A 15,084-nucleotide genomic window follows, 5' to 3' on the forward strand; every position below is an offset into this window, starting at 1 on the left:
TAAAAAAAATATTATTTGTGATCAAATTGGAGACTATTAATCGTGGATATTTTGTTAGTTATATTTTGTTAAGTAGGTATATCTATATATTTTTCTTTAAATTTAAATTCCTTTACATATCTAACTATTTTATTTTTACCTACTGTTAATCTGTCAAGTTACTCTGTACGTTATTAAGTCTGTCTGTTTTTAAGTTAATCTATACTTTAATCTGTTAGTCTGTAAGTTAGTGCATGTTAGTTTATAAGCAAAGTTTCACCTGTAATTGACGATCATACTGTTTATTGTATGTATTTAAATGTGCGGTCTTTTATGTATGGAAGTTGTCGGTGATAAATAAATTAAAAAAAAAAAAAAAAAGAGGAAGGTTTGTTAATTTGATGAACAATTGTCGTGGAAAAACAATTTTCGTGGAAAATCGTTGTGCGGCGGTGTTTCCACCGGGCCGAATTCCTGAAGGCTGGCAAAGCATTGGCGGTTCCTCTAGTGCTGTAAATGTTCATGGGCGGGCTAGCTGATGCCCGCGACTTCGTCCGCGTGGAATTAGGTTTTTAAAAATCGCGTGGGAACTCTTTGATTTTCCGGGATAAAAAGTAGCCTATGTCACTCTCCAGGTCTTTATCTATATCCATACAAAAAATTACGTCAATCCGTTGCACCGTTGCGACGTGATTGAAGGACAAACCAACAAACAAACACACTTTCACATTTATAATAGGGGTAGTGATTATTGTTCAAGATGATGGAAGAAATGGGCGGGTCGCTAGTGCATAAATAAAACGGTTTTTCATTGTTGCAGGATCGTCCGCAACAAGGCGGCGGAGAAGGCGAAGCACGCGCACAACCAGCAGCAACAGCAGCAGCAAGAACAGGAGATCAGCTCGGCGCAGGGCAGCGTAGTTTCTGTAAGATTTTACAATTCAATTCAATTCAATTCAAATTTCTTTATTGCGAATATCGGTAAACAGTGGAGATGTTACAAAAACAAAAAGGTACCTACAGCCAAATTCTGCCTATCAGCATGCAATATGTTATGATATACCTAACAACATAGTTTTTTTTTATTTTCTTATTTTTTTGACAAGTAGGTAAGTAATAGGAGTACCTAAGTTGACAAATATTTATTTATTTATTTATTTATTTGACAACTTAAAACTATAATTACAGGCTAACCTAATGCGATAGCTAAGTTAACTTAAATTATTTATATCTACTTATTACCTATTACATACTTTTTACTATTTACAACTAACTGACTTACTAAACTTAAATTACCCTTCTTTATTTAAAACTTAAAAAAAAACGTTGTGGCCCTTATGAACTCGCCTAGTGAGCAGCTGAACAGGTCGATGTGTTCAGCGACCGAGTTGAGCGTGCAAGACCGCGCCAGCAGGCAAGTGCGAGAGCGCGGTTGCGCCAGCAGTGGAGGCCTGCGTCTGCGTGACCCACTGTCGTTCGGCACGCAAAAGCGTAACTCCTTCAGAACAGCAGGGTTAAGCACCTTCCCTCTTAGCACCTTAAATATGTATGCAGCCAGGGATACTTCTCTTCTTAATTCCAGTCTGCTGTATCCCACCATGCCCATGACAAACAGAGTGGGATACAGCAACGGATATCCGGATACACTCCGTACAACTTTAGGTACATAAACCTTAAAAATTTATTTTGAACCAACATTGTGCCATCTGGTCTGGTGAAAGGCTACGGCCGTGGCTTGTTGCCACCCTACCGGCAAAGCCGTGCCGCCAAGCGATTAAACGTTCCAGGAGAAATGCCTCGAAAAATATTCAGAAATTCGCTCGCAGGCATGATTGTGATTTGTGTAGAAGAAAAAAAAGATTTTTAAGGAACTTTTTTTTAACTTGTTAAAAAGAATATTAGCCAAGTTTATTATGCTGACTAATATTCCCCTTTCCCGGAAATTCTCTTCTTTTTCATCCCGGAAAATCAAAGAGTTCCTTCCGGAATCCAATCGGGAAAGCCAATGAGCTTCCTCCACAAAACTGAGGGCTTTTTCTTCCTCACCTGTTTTAGGAGAGTGCTAAACACAGACCACCACCTCTTGTTAAATCATATGCAGCAAGTAAGCAAATTAAACATTGTTGTCCCCAGGTGATAACCCACGCGGGCAACGCGCCCGGCACGACATCCGTGCTGTCACCGGCGGCGGAGCACGTGAACAACACGGGCAGCTACAGCATCAACGGCATCCTGGGCATCGAGCAAGTGGACGCGCTGCACAACGGCAACGGCCTGAAGAGGAAACGGCACGAGGACCAGGGTATGTCTTCCTTAAAACGCATATAACTCTGAAAAAGTAGTGCCAGGGATCGATTTCGATCTCCCGAATAGGAAGCGGACGTCGTAAACTATCACGGCTTACACTAGGCTAACGTCCCGCAAATTACTACTGCGCGTGGCCGCCATTTTAGTGACGTCAGCACTAGACTGAAGTTTCGAGCTGATGGTATATTTTTATATGAATATTTTTTATAATTTTTATAATGTTTTACCTACACTTCAAGGATATTTCTAAATAATTTTAAAAAATACAGATCAAAAATTGCGAACCGGCAGGAATCGAACCCGCGTCTCCTGGGATCGCGCCCGACGCTCTAATCACTAAGCTACAGCCCGCTTACTGCCAGTGACGAAATTTTTGATGTATATGTTTACTCAGTACTGAAGCGACTGTTTATGCCATCTAGTAGCGACATTTTTTTCCAGGAGACGCGGGTTCGATTCCTGCCGGTTCGCAATTTTTGATCTGTATTTAAAATTATTTTTATTTCGGCTGACGTCAAAATGACGTCATTTCGATTTTAATGAGACATGGTACCAGCGCAATAGCAATTTGCCGGACTTATATCATGGCTTACTTGTACTCATTAGTTTATTCTAATGGGGAACTCGCTGTGATGTTACTAAAATCTAAATATCTAAAAATTTTGTTGTAGAGAAGCAGGCGTTACTTTGCGGAAATCCATGATATACAATGAACCAAAAGCTTAATTTGCTATATTCGCTGAAACAAGTCGAATCTGTATGGTGCAACATGCAGCATGCGACATGCACCGCCCGCCCTCCCACAGCTAACCATGCAGGAAGAACCTGCCACCAGGCAAGCAATACGCACCACCACCACCACGCAGCACCACACAAATCCCAAACACACTCGACGCACGTTTCGCCCCGACACCGGAGCATCCTCAGAAGAATTGTAAGGTTTGACAACCTCCCTGGCGCAGTGGTAAGCGCTGTGGTCTTATTAGAGGGAGGTCCCGGGTTCGATTCCTGACAGGGATTTGGAATTTTATAATTTCTAAATTTCTGGTCTGGTCTGGTGGGAGGCCTAGGCCGTGGCTAGTTACCACCCTACCGGCAAAGCCGTGCCGCCAAGCGATTTAGCGTTCCGGTACGATGCCGTGTAGAAACCAAAGGTGTATGGGTTTAATAAAAACTGTCATACTCCTTCCAGGTTAGCCCGCTCCCACCTTAGACTGCATCGTCACTTACCATCTGGTGAGATTGCAGTCAAGGGCTAACTTGTATCTGAATAAAAAAAAAAAAGGTCTACATCTTGTTTAGCAGTGCGAGGGCGGGCGGCGCATGTCGCATGCTGCATGTTGCACCATACAGATTTGACTCGTTTCAGCGGATTATAGCAAATTAAGCTTTTGGTTCAATGTATGTTTGTGTTTAACAAAGGCATGATAAACAGAAAAGTTCACTTAAAAGTTAACTCTTGGTTTCCTATTTCCAGAAAACTTGTAAGTACTTAATGACGTAGGAGCATAGGGACTAAAATATTTGCGGTAACCCGCGCGGATTCGCGTTTTGTTTTCAAAGTAGTGTTGCGACTAAGATCTATCGATTCATCTAAATATATTGAAGGAAAAGGTGACTGACTAACTGACTGACTGACTGACTGACTGACTGACTGACTGACTCTATCAACGCACGGCTCAAACTACTGGACGGATCGGGCTGAAATTTGGCATGCAGATAGCTATTATGACGTAGGCGTCCGCTAAGAAAGGATTTTTGAAAATTCAACTCCTAAGGGGGTGAAATAGGGGTTTGAAATTTATGTAGTCCACGCGGACGAAGTTGCGAGCATAAGCTAGTTTTTGAATAAAAGTATCATTTCATTTTTATTAAATCAATTAATAGTTGATGCAAGTCCTGTTGAGCTTAATTTCTTAATTTGCTGAGTGTAATTGAAACATTATCTTAGCTTTTATTCCAAATAGGTACCATGGTACACATTTTTACTCTAAATTTTTGAATTTGTAAGATAAATTGTGGTAGCTTATTAATTACGTACACTTAAAACTAAATCTATGCGAGATGGATAAGCGCCTCTGAGATAAACCATTCAGTAGAAGAAAGAGTTTGTTATGACAAAGTGTTGCCTTAAGTTTTAATTTATTCTGCTATAAATTTTTAATAATCTAATTATATGTTTTACCAACTCAAGCAAGTTAGTATTATGGTTACTTTACCAAAATTATACAGGTACCTATAGTTTCGGTCAAGTCATGAAAGTCAAAATCAAATTATTTGTTCAAAATAGGTAACATTGTACACTTTTTGATTTTCACTTTTGGATTTGTAAGATAATGATGATAATAAATCTATAGTATTATATATCTTTATCGATATTCGATATTTTTTCCATCGACATCCACCCCGTCCCTACCCACGGTGTGCACTCAGCAGAACGGCAAGATTTAGTGTGCTATTAACCGCGGAGCAGGAATTGTGGCCATATTATATTAAGTTATAACTTCTCTTAAATTCGCGCTATACCTTCTCCCCGACTTCTATTGTGACAACTGCTCTATATACCCATAGGTATAAAAATAACTTTTGTCTATACGCGTACCTACCACCTACTGAGAAAATATTTAAAGTTATAACTTTACCTATACCTATAGGTATATTTGAAAGGTTTTTTTAATACAGATACGATCAGCGTCAATCAAGACATTATTCGGAACTGTACAAGTCCCGCAAATTGCTATTGCGCCGGAACCATGTCTCATTAACATCGAAATGATCAGCCGAAATAAAAATATACCATCAGCTCGAAACTTCCGTCTGGTGGTGACGTCACTAAAATGGCGGCCAAGCGCTTTAGCAATTTGCGGGACTTATAACGTTAGTATATCTGCATATAATACAAAATACAAATAAAATAATTGTAATAGATTAATTTACAAAGTTTTGTTGTCCACAGATGAGAATAGAGACTTCAACAGCCATTCGGAGGACGACGTCAAAAGACAGAGAAGTCATTACAATGGCGATCAAATATACTCTAATGTAAGTATTTATTGGTTTTTTGAGTAACCAATATAAGTAGGTACACATCTGACTCTGGAAACTTAACTGAAATGTGAAATAATGCATGTAGATTTTCTGGTCCTAAAAATACATACTTAATTTATATTTTACTTATACTTTTTGATGTAAGTACTTAAGTACTTATGATCTTTAAGAATATTTTATCTAATTAGTTAACTTTTATGGCTTTTAGCCCTTAGCCGGCTGGTTCGACTATACAATTGTGTACAATTGTGTATTTGACTCCAATTTTTTTATTACTTTATTAAAAACTAGAATAAAAATAACGACGTGAACTGAAAAAACTAATTAAATCAATCAAATAACAAAAAGTTATAAGCATTTAAATATTTCTGATTAGACAGAGATAGCGATATAGCATTTTGACGTCATACCTTACTAATGCCATAGTAGCTTCGTGCGGTTTCATACAAATTTTCGTTTTGCGAGAAAGGGATAGAAGGCCCTCCCACTCCAAAATTAAAATGCCTGTGACTTTGTAAATCTTTGTTGGATTTTAATTTTTTTTCAGTGTACGTCATTATTTTTGTGCTAGTTTATAATAAAGTAATGATATTTATCAAATTCAAAAGTAGGCAAATATCCAATTAGTACAACAGGAGGAGTAGGTACTTTCAGTTTCAAATTTTCACAGTTTGAAAATTTTGTTTACTAACAGATTTATTTGTTTTCAGCTGTGGTCGTCATCGAAGTGGAGTCTAAAGGACGAATACAAGCTACTGTCGGAGTTAGGGGGAGGCACGGGCTACTACGGCGAGCTGTTCGACGCGCCCTACGACCATCCGGCGCACCACTACACGCCTCATTCTGGTAAGAGATGATGATTCAATGTTTCACACCGATATTCACATACAAACTTCATTAGATGGTGCTATAAGAACCACAATATATAAAGAAAGAAGAAAAAAATGTTTATTTTTAAAGCTGCGCCACACATTACCAGATAAACGTTAGCCATCTTCTAGGCAGGTGCACTCCAGCCTCGACATCATTGTCGTCAAGCGCAAGCTAATAAAATCTGACCTCCTTTTGAAAACAGCTGCCGGAAATCACTTAGCGGTACCTTCCAACTTGACCTCTAAAAGTTCCGTGTAACCGCAAGCCAGGATCCCTTGCAGGTACAGTTACCATGCCTTCACAGCTTGTCACCGCAGGGCGTGACTAATCATGACAATGACATGACGTGATGACGGTTATCAATAGAATGATCATTTCGTTTTGTGTCACGACCTTTATTGCTTACTGGTGTTGTTGATGTTTGCTTATCGAACTCTAATTAAACTGCAAGAGTCGATATTAGTATGGATTACGGATAGGATAGATTCCAGTCTCGTGCATTGCTGGCAGAGTGAATTAGAGTGAGGGAACTCTCGGTTTTTAGGGTTCCGTACCTCAAAAGGAAAAACGGAACCCTTATAGGATCACTTTGTTGTCTGTCTGTCTGTCTGTCAAGAAACCTACAGGGTACTTCCCGTTGACCTATAGTCATGAAATTTAGCAGCATTTAGTTTTTGAATTATCGTGTAAAATGTCGAAAAATATGACTGTAGTAAGGGAACCCTCATTCCGCGAGCCTGACTCGCACTGTAATGAAAAAATTAGAGTCAAATACCCAATTGTGTAATACCTACTTAAGCAAATTCCCATATGATAAATAAAACAGGTGAAGTAAATAACGGATATGATATTATGATACGATTGACCGCAAAGATGAGATGCGGTCGGGAATCGAAGCCGCGATGCCATGGGAAAAATGCCCTTTCGATTAAAATGATAATCGAAATAAATATCGATTATAATGACGATCTCAAATCGATTTTAAATGTATCTACACGATTGTGTAAAAAAATGTAATGCAATGTTTTCAGGGTTCTTGTATGTAGGTATGTGAGTTTATTTACTTCATCTTCTAAATATATAAAAGGGAAAGGCTGACTGACTGATCTATCAACGCACAGCTCAAACTATTGGACGGATCGGGCTGAAATTTGGCATGCAGATAGCTATTATGATGTAGGCGTCCGCTAAGAAAGGATTTTTGTAAATTCAACCCCTGAGGAGGTAAAATAGGGATTTGAAATTTGTGTAGTCCACGCGGACGAAGTCGCGAGCATAAACTAGTATAATATAATTTCGAAATTGTCTCTGGTCAGGTCTGGTGGGTGGTGGCCGTGGATAGTTACCGGCAAAGCCGTGCTGCCAAACGATATAGCGTTCCGGTGCGATGATACCATAAAGAAACTGATCAGGGTTTAATGAAACTGCCATACCCCTTCTAAGCTATCCCGCTTTCATCTTTGACTGCATCATCACTTACCACCAGGTGAGATCGCAGTCAAGGGCTAACTTGTATCAGAATAAAATAAAATAAAACTTATGAGTAAATTTGTTCGGCCACGGCGACCAACTTCCATAGAGATTGGCACCGATTCCGTTGTCTTTCTCTAAACTAAATTTAGAGTATCTGCATCCTTTTCTTTTTAATACTGCTAAAAAAACACAGAACATGAACTTTACATTTAAATACTCTAAGTTTTAGTGCACGCTACAAATTTTAACAGTAGGCTCCCGACTGTGCGCTAAAATCACGGGTTTTACCATCTAAAAATTAAATTTAAAACTGTCAAACTGCGTCTGTTCTTTTCATATTACATTAGTAAGAAGAGGATGCGAATACTCTAAAATTAGGTTGTGCTCAGAATCAGTACCATTTCGCCTTCTGCGCGGGAGATATAATAGTGCATAAGTGTGTGCTCAAACACAGGTGCACTATCTATTCCTTCACTCTTATAGTCCCGTGAGATAGCAATTCAACACGACTGAAAAGGGATTTAACTTTGTTCTGGCTCCACCTGGGAAACCCAGGACCTCACTATCCGCAGCCGAATAAACTAGCCACTGGACCTTTTTTTTTCGAGGGGGAAATCTTCTGAAGATACCCAATCGGGTTATGTGGGATTTCTACCCACTAAAACCCCTTCGGTAGCCCTCTTCAGCGCGTTATTGAGAGGCTACGGGAACTCTATAGAACGTACGCCGGCGCTGCGCCTCTCTCGCGCGACGTCCTAGCCACTAGATCTACTAGATAAATAATAGTACAATAGACAAAGTATAAATTAAGCATCCCACAACAAAGCCAGGTGGGTAGTGTTACATACGCACGCGTCTTGTGTTACTGGGAGCTCAGTTGCCACCAGGATGTGGTGGCGACATCTTACACTATTGCATTGTCACGATTTCCGCTCTGACGTCTTGGATACTGTAATTATGCTGTTGAGGGGTAGACAGTTTATTGATCCTCAATGGTATCAATGGGGAGCCTTAGTTTTTAACTGACTTTCAAAATAAATAAATAAATAAATAAAACGTTTATTATTCAATCATCTAGATTACACACATACATGGATTTGATCTTGAACAAATTTGCGTGCTTGTTGACATAAGCATATACAATATTAAAAATGGTACAAGATCAAGAACTGGCTATCCTAGCTAGATTTTTAGATCTGTGTTAAGGATAGCCAAAAGGATGTGGTTCTCAACTCAGCCCGTTTTTTTAATGTTTGTACTACGATTATTTCGAAGTTTCTGGACCGTTTTGCAATTTTTTTTAATCAATAGTAGAAGTTTCCTTGGTAGTCCCAAATTATTTTTTACTTTGTCGTGTTTTTGGAAGTCGGTTTTTTTTAAATAATTGTTTTTATTCAGCCTTTATTTTGCTTGTGCTAAGAGTTGCCACGTAGTTTAAAAAAAAATAAGAGGGGAGACTTGCGCTTGACGTGCTAGAACAGTTTTTTAACATTATACTCGACGCATTTTAAACTGAGTCGTGGAGTTATCTGTCTGTTTCGCTCGCACTTACCTGCGACCTGTAAGTGCGAGCGAAACAGACAGATAACTCGACGACTCAGTTTAAAATCAATCACAGCGGGGTCGGGCCAATGAATCAGTTCGGGTTTTTCGCATCGCTGACATAGTTACAAATGGCGGGTTTTAGATTCAGCCGCGCTCTCAACTCGACTGATCTGTTTTGAATTTTGCCTTTTCAATTCGCGTGACAACTTGTTTCAGGCAATGTATCGCAATAATATCCATCATTTAAAAAAAATGGGTCATTACGAGTCGCACTCGCACACGAAGGATTCCGTAAGGGTCCCGCAAATTGCTCTTGCGCTTGAACCGTGGCTCATTAGGTAACGTCGAAATGACGTCATTTTGACGTCATTTGACATATATTTAAGTAAAAATATACCATCAGCTCGAAACTTCAGTCTAGTGCTGACGTCATTAAAATGGCAGCCACGCGCTTTAGCAATTTGCGGGACATATATACTTACCATTGTACAAGAAATTACATTATTTCATTTTTTTTGTGTTGTGTGATTCACGGGTTTCGGATTTTTCTCTTTACGTGTGCTAGAAAAACATTGCTACCGCCAAATTTCATGATTTGGCGGTAGCAATCATGAAACCGCCAACTTTCAACTTTAGGGGTTGACCCCTCCCGTTCCCGTAGGGGTCAACGGGAAGAACCCTATAGGTTTAGATTCCCTTGACGAGTCTTGACAGACGCGACAGACAGACAGACAGACAACGAAGTTATCCTATAAGGGTCCCTTTTCTCTGAAGATACAGAACCCTCAGAAGAAACCCCCCAAATCATCAGAAATGAGGAGATTCGTAAAGAAACTAGAGTAAGCGACATCAACGTGTCGCATAGCTGAAGTTGCGATAGGGCGGACACATACAACAATGCGCAAGAATTCCGTATAAATCACCCACTGCGCAGGTACAAGGTCTTTGACCTGACTCCAACTGTAGCTTACATGAACAAAGTACCAGGAGAGCATAGGAGCATAGGAGGCTAGCCTCAGACACTGTAGAAATTTCCATACAACATTTTTATTCCCAGGGGCAGTAAAAACTAGAAAAGCAATTTTAGTCCGCTTGCATCTAAGTAACTAGCATTTAAAGAAGAACTTTACGAGCATGAGAAGTAAAAATTAAATTACATATTGTGTTTGCTAACATTGCTATATCTTTCAGCCACCAACGACTCGACGGGCTCCGCAGCGGCGGGCGGCGAGCCTCCGTCCGCGGCCGGCAGCCCCGACGCGGCGGCGCTGGTGGTGCTGCAACCCCCCGCGCCGCCCTACCCCCCTTACGCGCACTACGACGGTAAGTTGTACAAGAAAAAACTTGGGCTCACTGCGCTCGTATTTTATTATACGACTGCACAAAAATAGGATGTTATATTTCAAGGCGCATGTACGTATGTGTGTGACTTTCACTATATCACAAATAAATTCAAAATGCCCGATTTTTATGATATCACTAGAATCCTTATTCCATCATCCCAAATGACATTCAAAATTCGTGATTTTGATCGCTAAATAAACATCTGATCCAAGCAAAACAACCTAAATGTACTAAAATTGGGTCCACTATTCGTGATTCCGATCACGGAATAAAACTCTGAACTCATTGCCAAGAAAAATAGCCTAAATGTATTAAATTTGAGTCCAAAGTTCGTTTTCCCGAATACCAAGACCTCATTTCTAAGCAATGAATGGTCTAAAACCGAAATTTGTGCTTCTGATTATTATTGAATACAAATCTGGCCCCCGATTGTGTAAGAAAAACGTATTCATCGTTATCTGCCCTTTGATTGGTTGATTCGCTGTTTACATTTTTTCACAGCCAAGGGCAGAATTTGTTGACGATTACGATAACGATGAAAACTTTATTCTTACACAATTGGGGGACAGAACTCATTTCCAAGCAAAACGGCCTAAAACCGAGCTAAAATCGAGTCCAAAATTCATGATTTCGATCAAAGCGATACTTCGACGACCTCCCTGGCGCAGTGGTGAGCGCTGTGGTCTTAATAGTGGGAGGTCCCGGGTTCGATTCCTGGCAGGGGTTTGGAATTTTATAATTTCTAAATTTCTGGTCTGGTCTGGTGGGAGGCTTCGGCCGTGGCTGGTTACCACCCTACCGGCAAAGCCGCGCCGCCAAGCGATTTAGCGTTCCGGTACGATGCCGTGTAGAAACCAAAGGGGTATGGGTTTAATAAAAACTGCCATACCCCTTCCGGGTTAGCCCGCTATCATCTTAGACTGCATCATCACTTACCACCAGGTGAGATTGCAGTCAAGGGCTAAGTTGTATCTGAATAGAAAAAAAAAACACAAAACCTTATTAAAAAAACAACTTAGATTCATGTTTTGCTCCTCCTGTAGAAATTAATTTCGTACACGCCTACCTCTCAAATCTAAAGGCCACCGGATCATATAATATTTACAGTCCCGCCCCACCGTATACCGGGCCTAAGTACAATAATTTTCCATCCTACCCACAAAACCTCGTACAAGATACACTTGCATCAAAACAGTGCTACGGTTCGTTAGTCGCTTAGACAAAGCCCGTATGATATCCCCCTCGAAAATTATTTGCATAGAGCCTCGAATGAGCTATTAAACACCTCCCCCCTCCCCATTTCCCCCCCATAAACCTACCCGGGATAAGCAGATTGCGGCAGATTAAAGACCAAAAGCATAAAGCGGAGACAAAACCCATAATGCCAACCGATTTTCAAACTTAAAATCGGCTTATTAAGACCGAAATTCGTGTAATTTCGCGTTTTATGGTTTCAAGGTAGGGAGGGGAGGTTTCGGAAAATTAGATTTTCATTTGAGAGCCTCTTAGTGAGAGTTTGTTGAGAGTTGCGGAAAATTTTTCGAGGATAGGTACTTTTTGGATTTCCCGCGGAGATCTTTCGTATTTTTGGGGCATTTCTTTGAATATTGTCCACATTGTTTATTGTGTAATAAACAATTTGAGATGAATTGTTTTTGACTCTCTTTTAAAAAGCCGTATTTTAGGGTTCCGAACCCCAAGGGTGCGAAGGGGATCCTATTTTAGTAATAGGCTTCCGCTGTCCGCCGACAGCGGAAGCCTATTACTAACGTGTTACTAACTATTATTATTATTAGAGGCGGACGCGCCTGTCTGTCTGTCAGCGGGCTGTATCTCATGAACCATAATAGCATGAAATTTTCACAGTGTGTATATATTCTATTCTTGCTATAACAACAACGCCACCATGCATACCTAAATAGGTAAAATTAAAGTGTAAAGTAAACGTAAAATGAAAAAGGTAAAAGTAAAGTTTAAAATTAAAGTGTTATTTCTTATACAATAATATTACGGAACCATTCGTGTGCAGTCCGACTCGCACTTGATAGGTTTTTGGGACATTTCGTTGCGTATTGTTTATTAAGTTTTTTGAGATGAACTCTCTCCAAGAGGACCAAGAGGTCCACCTCTTGGAAAAAATCTCTATTTTTTAACTTTTTTACGAGATGTTTATCAATTTTAGAGCCTCAATGGGGCCGATTCTCTAGTACACAATCTCTAAACTAAACTAAATTAACAGGTCTAAATCTAGTGCTTTCCTTTTCCGCAAGCAACATTATGAAAGGGATAGCAATAGATTTAGACGTGATACTTTAGTTTAGTTTAGAGATTGTGTACAAAGGAATTAGCCACAATAGCTCAATCGGTAAAGGAGTGAACTGAAAACCGAAAGGTCGACGGTTCAAAACCCGCCCGTTGCACTATTGTGGTACCTACTCCTAGCACAAGCCTGACGCTTAGTTGGAGAGGAAAGGGGAATATTAGTCATTTAATATGGCTAATATTATTTTAAAAAATATATATATATATTATGTATGTTTGTCTACATTGCAGGCACGGCCACGCTAGCCAGCGAGTATGCGTACGCAGCGCCGTATGCCCAGTACTCGCCCTACGGCGGCCCCTACTCGCACTCCGCTGCTACGGGCCTGCTGACCAAGTGGTGAGACCTTCTTCTTCTTCTTCAACTGATACATGTCCACTGCTGGACATAGATCTCTTGTAGGGACGTCCTACAAGAGAACTTGTAGGATGTCTACGTTACAAGAGTCCCTCCCTGCGACTTGTCTGTTTCCGGCGAAATCGAATAGGGAATCGAATACTTTAACTTATTTCGAAATTGAGACACATGTATTTTTTTATAATTTTTTAGTGTTTTACCTACACCTGCCGGTTACGCAATTTTTGATATGTATTTAAAATTATTGAGACACATGGTCGAATTTGCGCAATCCGAAAATAAAATGGACGCACAAATTCTGAAGGCGATCTAGTTTATCGAGCAGTTCCTCGGTTGCACCTTGGAACCCCAACGTCTATCGGTTTTTCAAACTGTATGCCCTGACCATTGTCATTTCAGCTTCGCAATCCTAGCTATGTCGGTTACTCTAGTTCTCCTACGGATCTCCTCAGTGACGGATTTGCCCTAAGGCCCAGTAGGCCCGGGCCTAGGGCGGCTAGCAAAAAAAAAATTGCGCCTGCTGCGCTTGCTCTCCTATTTATCATTGTATTGTATTTTACTGACAAATCAAAAGGTAAATTTTTAATCCCCGTAAATTTGAAATCCTGGGGCCTAGGGCGGCCAAGACTGCAAATCCGCCACTGGATCTCCTCATTTCTGATATCAATCTGAATCTGATCACGTAGAGAAACTCCAAGTATGCCTCTCTCCATCGCCCGCTGAGTGAATGAGCTTTCTTATGAGGCCCACAGTTAGCGACCATGTCTCGGATCCATGTCATCACTGGCAACATGCAGTGTTCGAAGACTTTGGTTTTCAAGCAAAGGAATTTTGGACGAGAAGGATTCGAATAATTTAATTATTTAATCGTGCATTAATCTAACTCACTCCCCAAAGACCAGGTTCCGACCGCACGCGTTTAAGTTCTGAAATTTTACTGCCCTTAAACCGTTTCACGTTTAACAACCTCCAAAATACAAATGGCGGTGTGGTAGAAATAAATCTGTACGTTTTATCACTGCTACCGTAGTACAGCCTTCATCTCTATATAATACTATCACAGGAATATAACCTTTAAATGCAATACAGATAAGAGTTAAATTAGCGTGCGTGTAAATAGTTATGGGATCTACGTTTGGTGTTCGCCAGGGAGATATGTTAGCGCCTGCGGTTTAAATGCTCGATCGATTTAAAAACCTACCTGTTAATTGGTATTTTTTACCTGAAACTCGGAGCTGTAAATTTGCTTGTAGCGTAGACAAGGAATAGGAGTGATAGCGATGTGTTTTGCATTTCCTGGGTAATTAAAAATAGTTTGCTGATCACAGAACATACCTAAATTAAGTATATTTAGTGGGTAGGCATTGGCACCGATTCTAAGCACAACCTAATTTTAGAGTATTCGCACCCTCTTCTTACTATTGTAATATGAAAAGGACAGAAGCAGTTTGACATTTCTAAATTTAATTTTTAGATGGTAAAACCCGTGATTTTAGCACGCACTCGCGAACATACTGTTTAAATTTGTATTGTGCACTAAAATTTAGAGTCTTTAAATGTGAAAGTCATGTTCCGTTCCTTTTTTATCATTGGTAAAAAGAAAAGGATGCAGATACTCTAAATTTAGTTTAGAGAGAGACTAGAGAATCGGGGCCAATATGGTTTTAATTTTTTAAAAACTGCGTGATTTTTCATGATGATTTATCAATCTATGTAATTATCTATCTACCTACCTACCTAGATATTTCTCTTTTCATCGTAGGTTCATTATTGCTGATTCATAACCCGCTTGGATTTAGTTTTTTTTTTAATTTCGTGGGTACTCTTCGATTTTC

The 15,084-nt window shown here is 39.9% G+C and overlaps 1 protein-coding gene across 4 annotated transcripts in view; it reads left to right on the forward strand.

The window, feature by feature from the left end:
* sv (paired box protein shaven) overlaps window positions 1–15,084 on the forward strand; it is a 125,527-nt gene that overhangs the window by 106,254 nt on the left and 4,189 nt on the right. For 3 of the 4 annotated variants that reach the window (XM_069506718.1, XM_069506719.1, XM_069506720.1), the window contains 6 exons: window positions 800–905; window positions 2,113–2,281; window positions 5,243–5,328; window positions 6,045–6,180; window positions 10,417–10,548; window positions 13,123–13,235. In XM_069506718.1, the coding sequence (XP_069362819.1) occupies window positions 800–905; window positions 2,113–2,281; window positions 5,243–5,328; window positions 6,045–6,180; window positions 10,417–10,548; window positions 13,123–13,235 (742 nt within the window). Of the gene's footprint in view, window positions 1–799; window positions 906–2,112; window positions 2,282–5,242; window positions 5,329–6,044; window positions 6,181–10,416; window positions 10,549–13,122; window positions 13,236–15,084 lie in introns of those variants that run through there. The other variant, XM_034980889.2, reaches the window with a different exon arrangement.

This window comes from Maniola hyperantus, chromosome 23, assembly GCF_902806685.2.
Source record: "Maniola hyperantus chromosome 23, iAphHyp1.2, whole genome shotgun sequence".
NCBI lineage: Eukaryota > Metazoa > Arthropoda > Insecta > Lepidoptera > Nymphalidae > Maniola > Maniola hyperantus.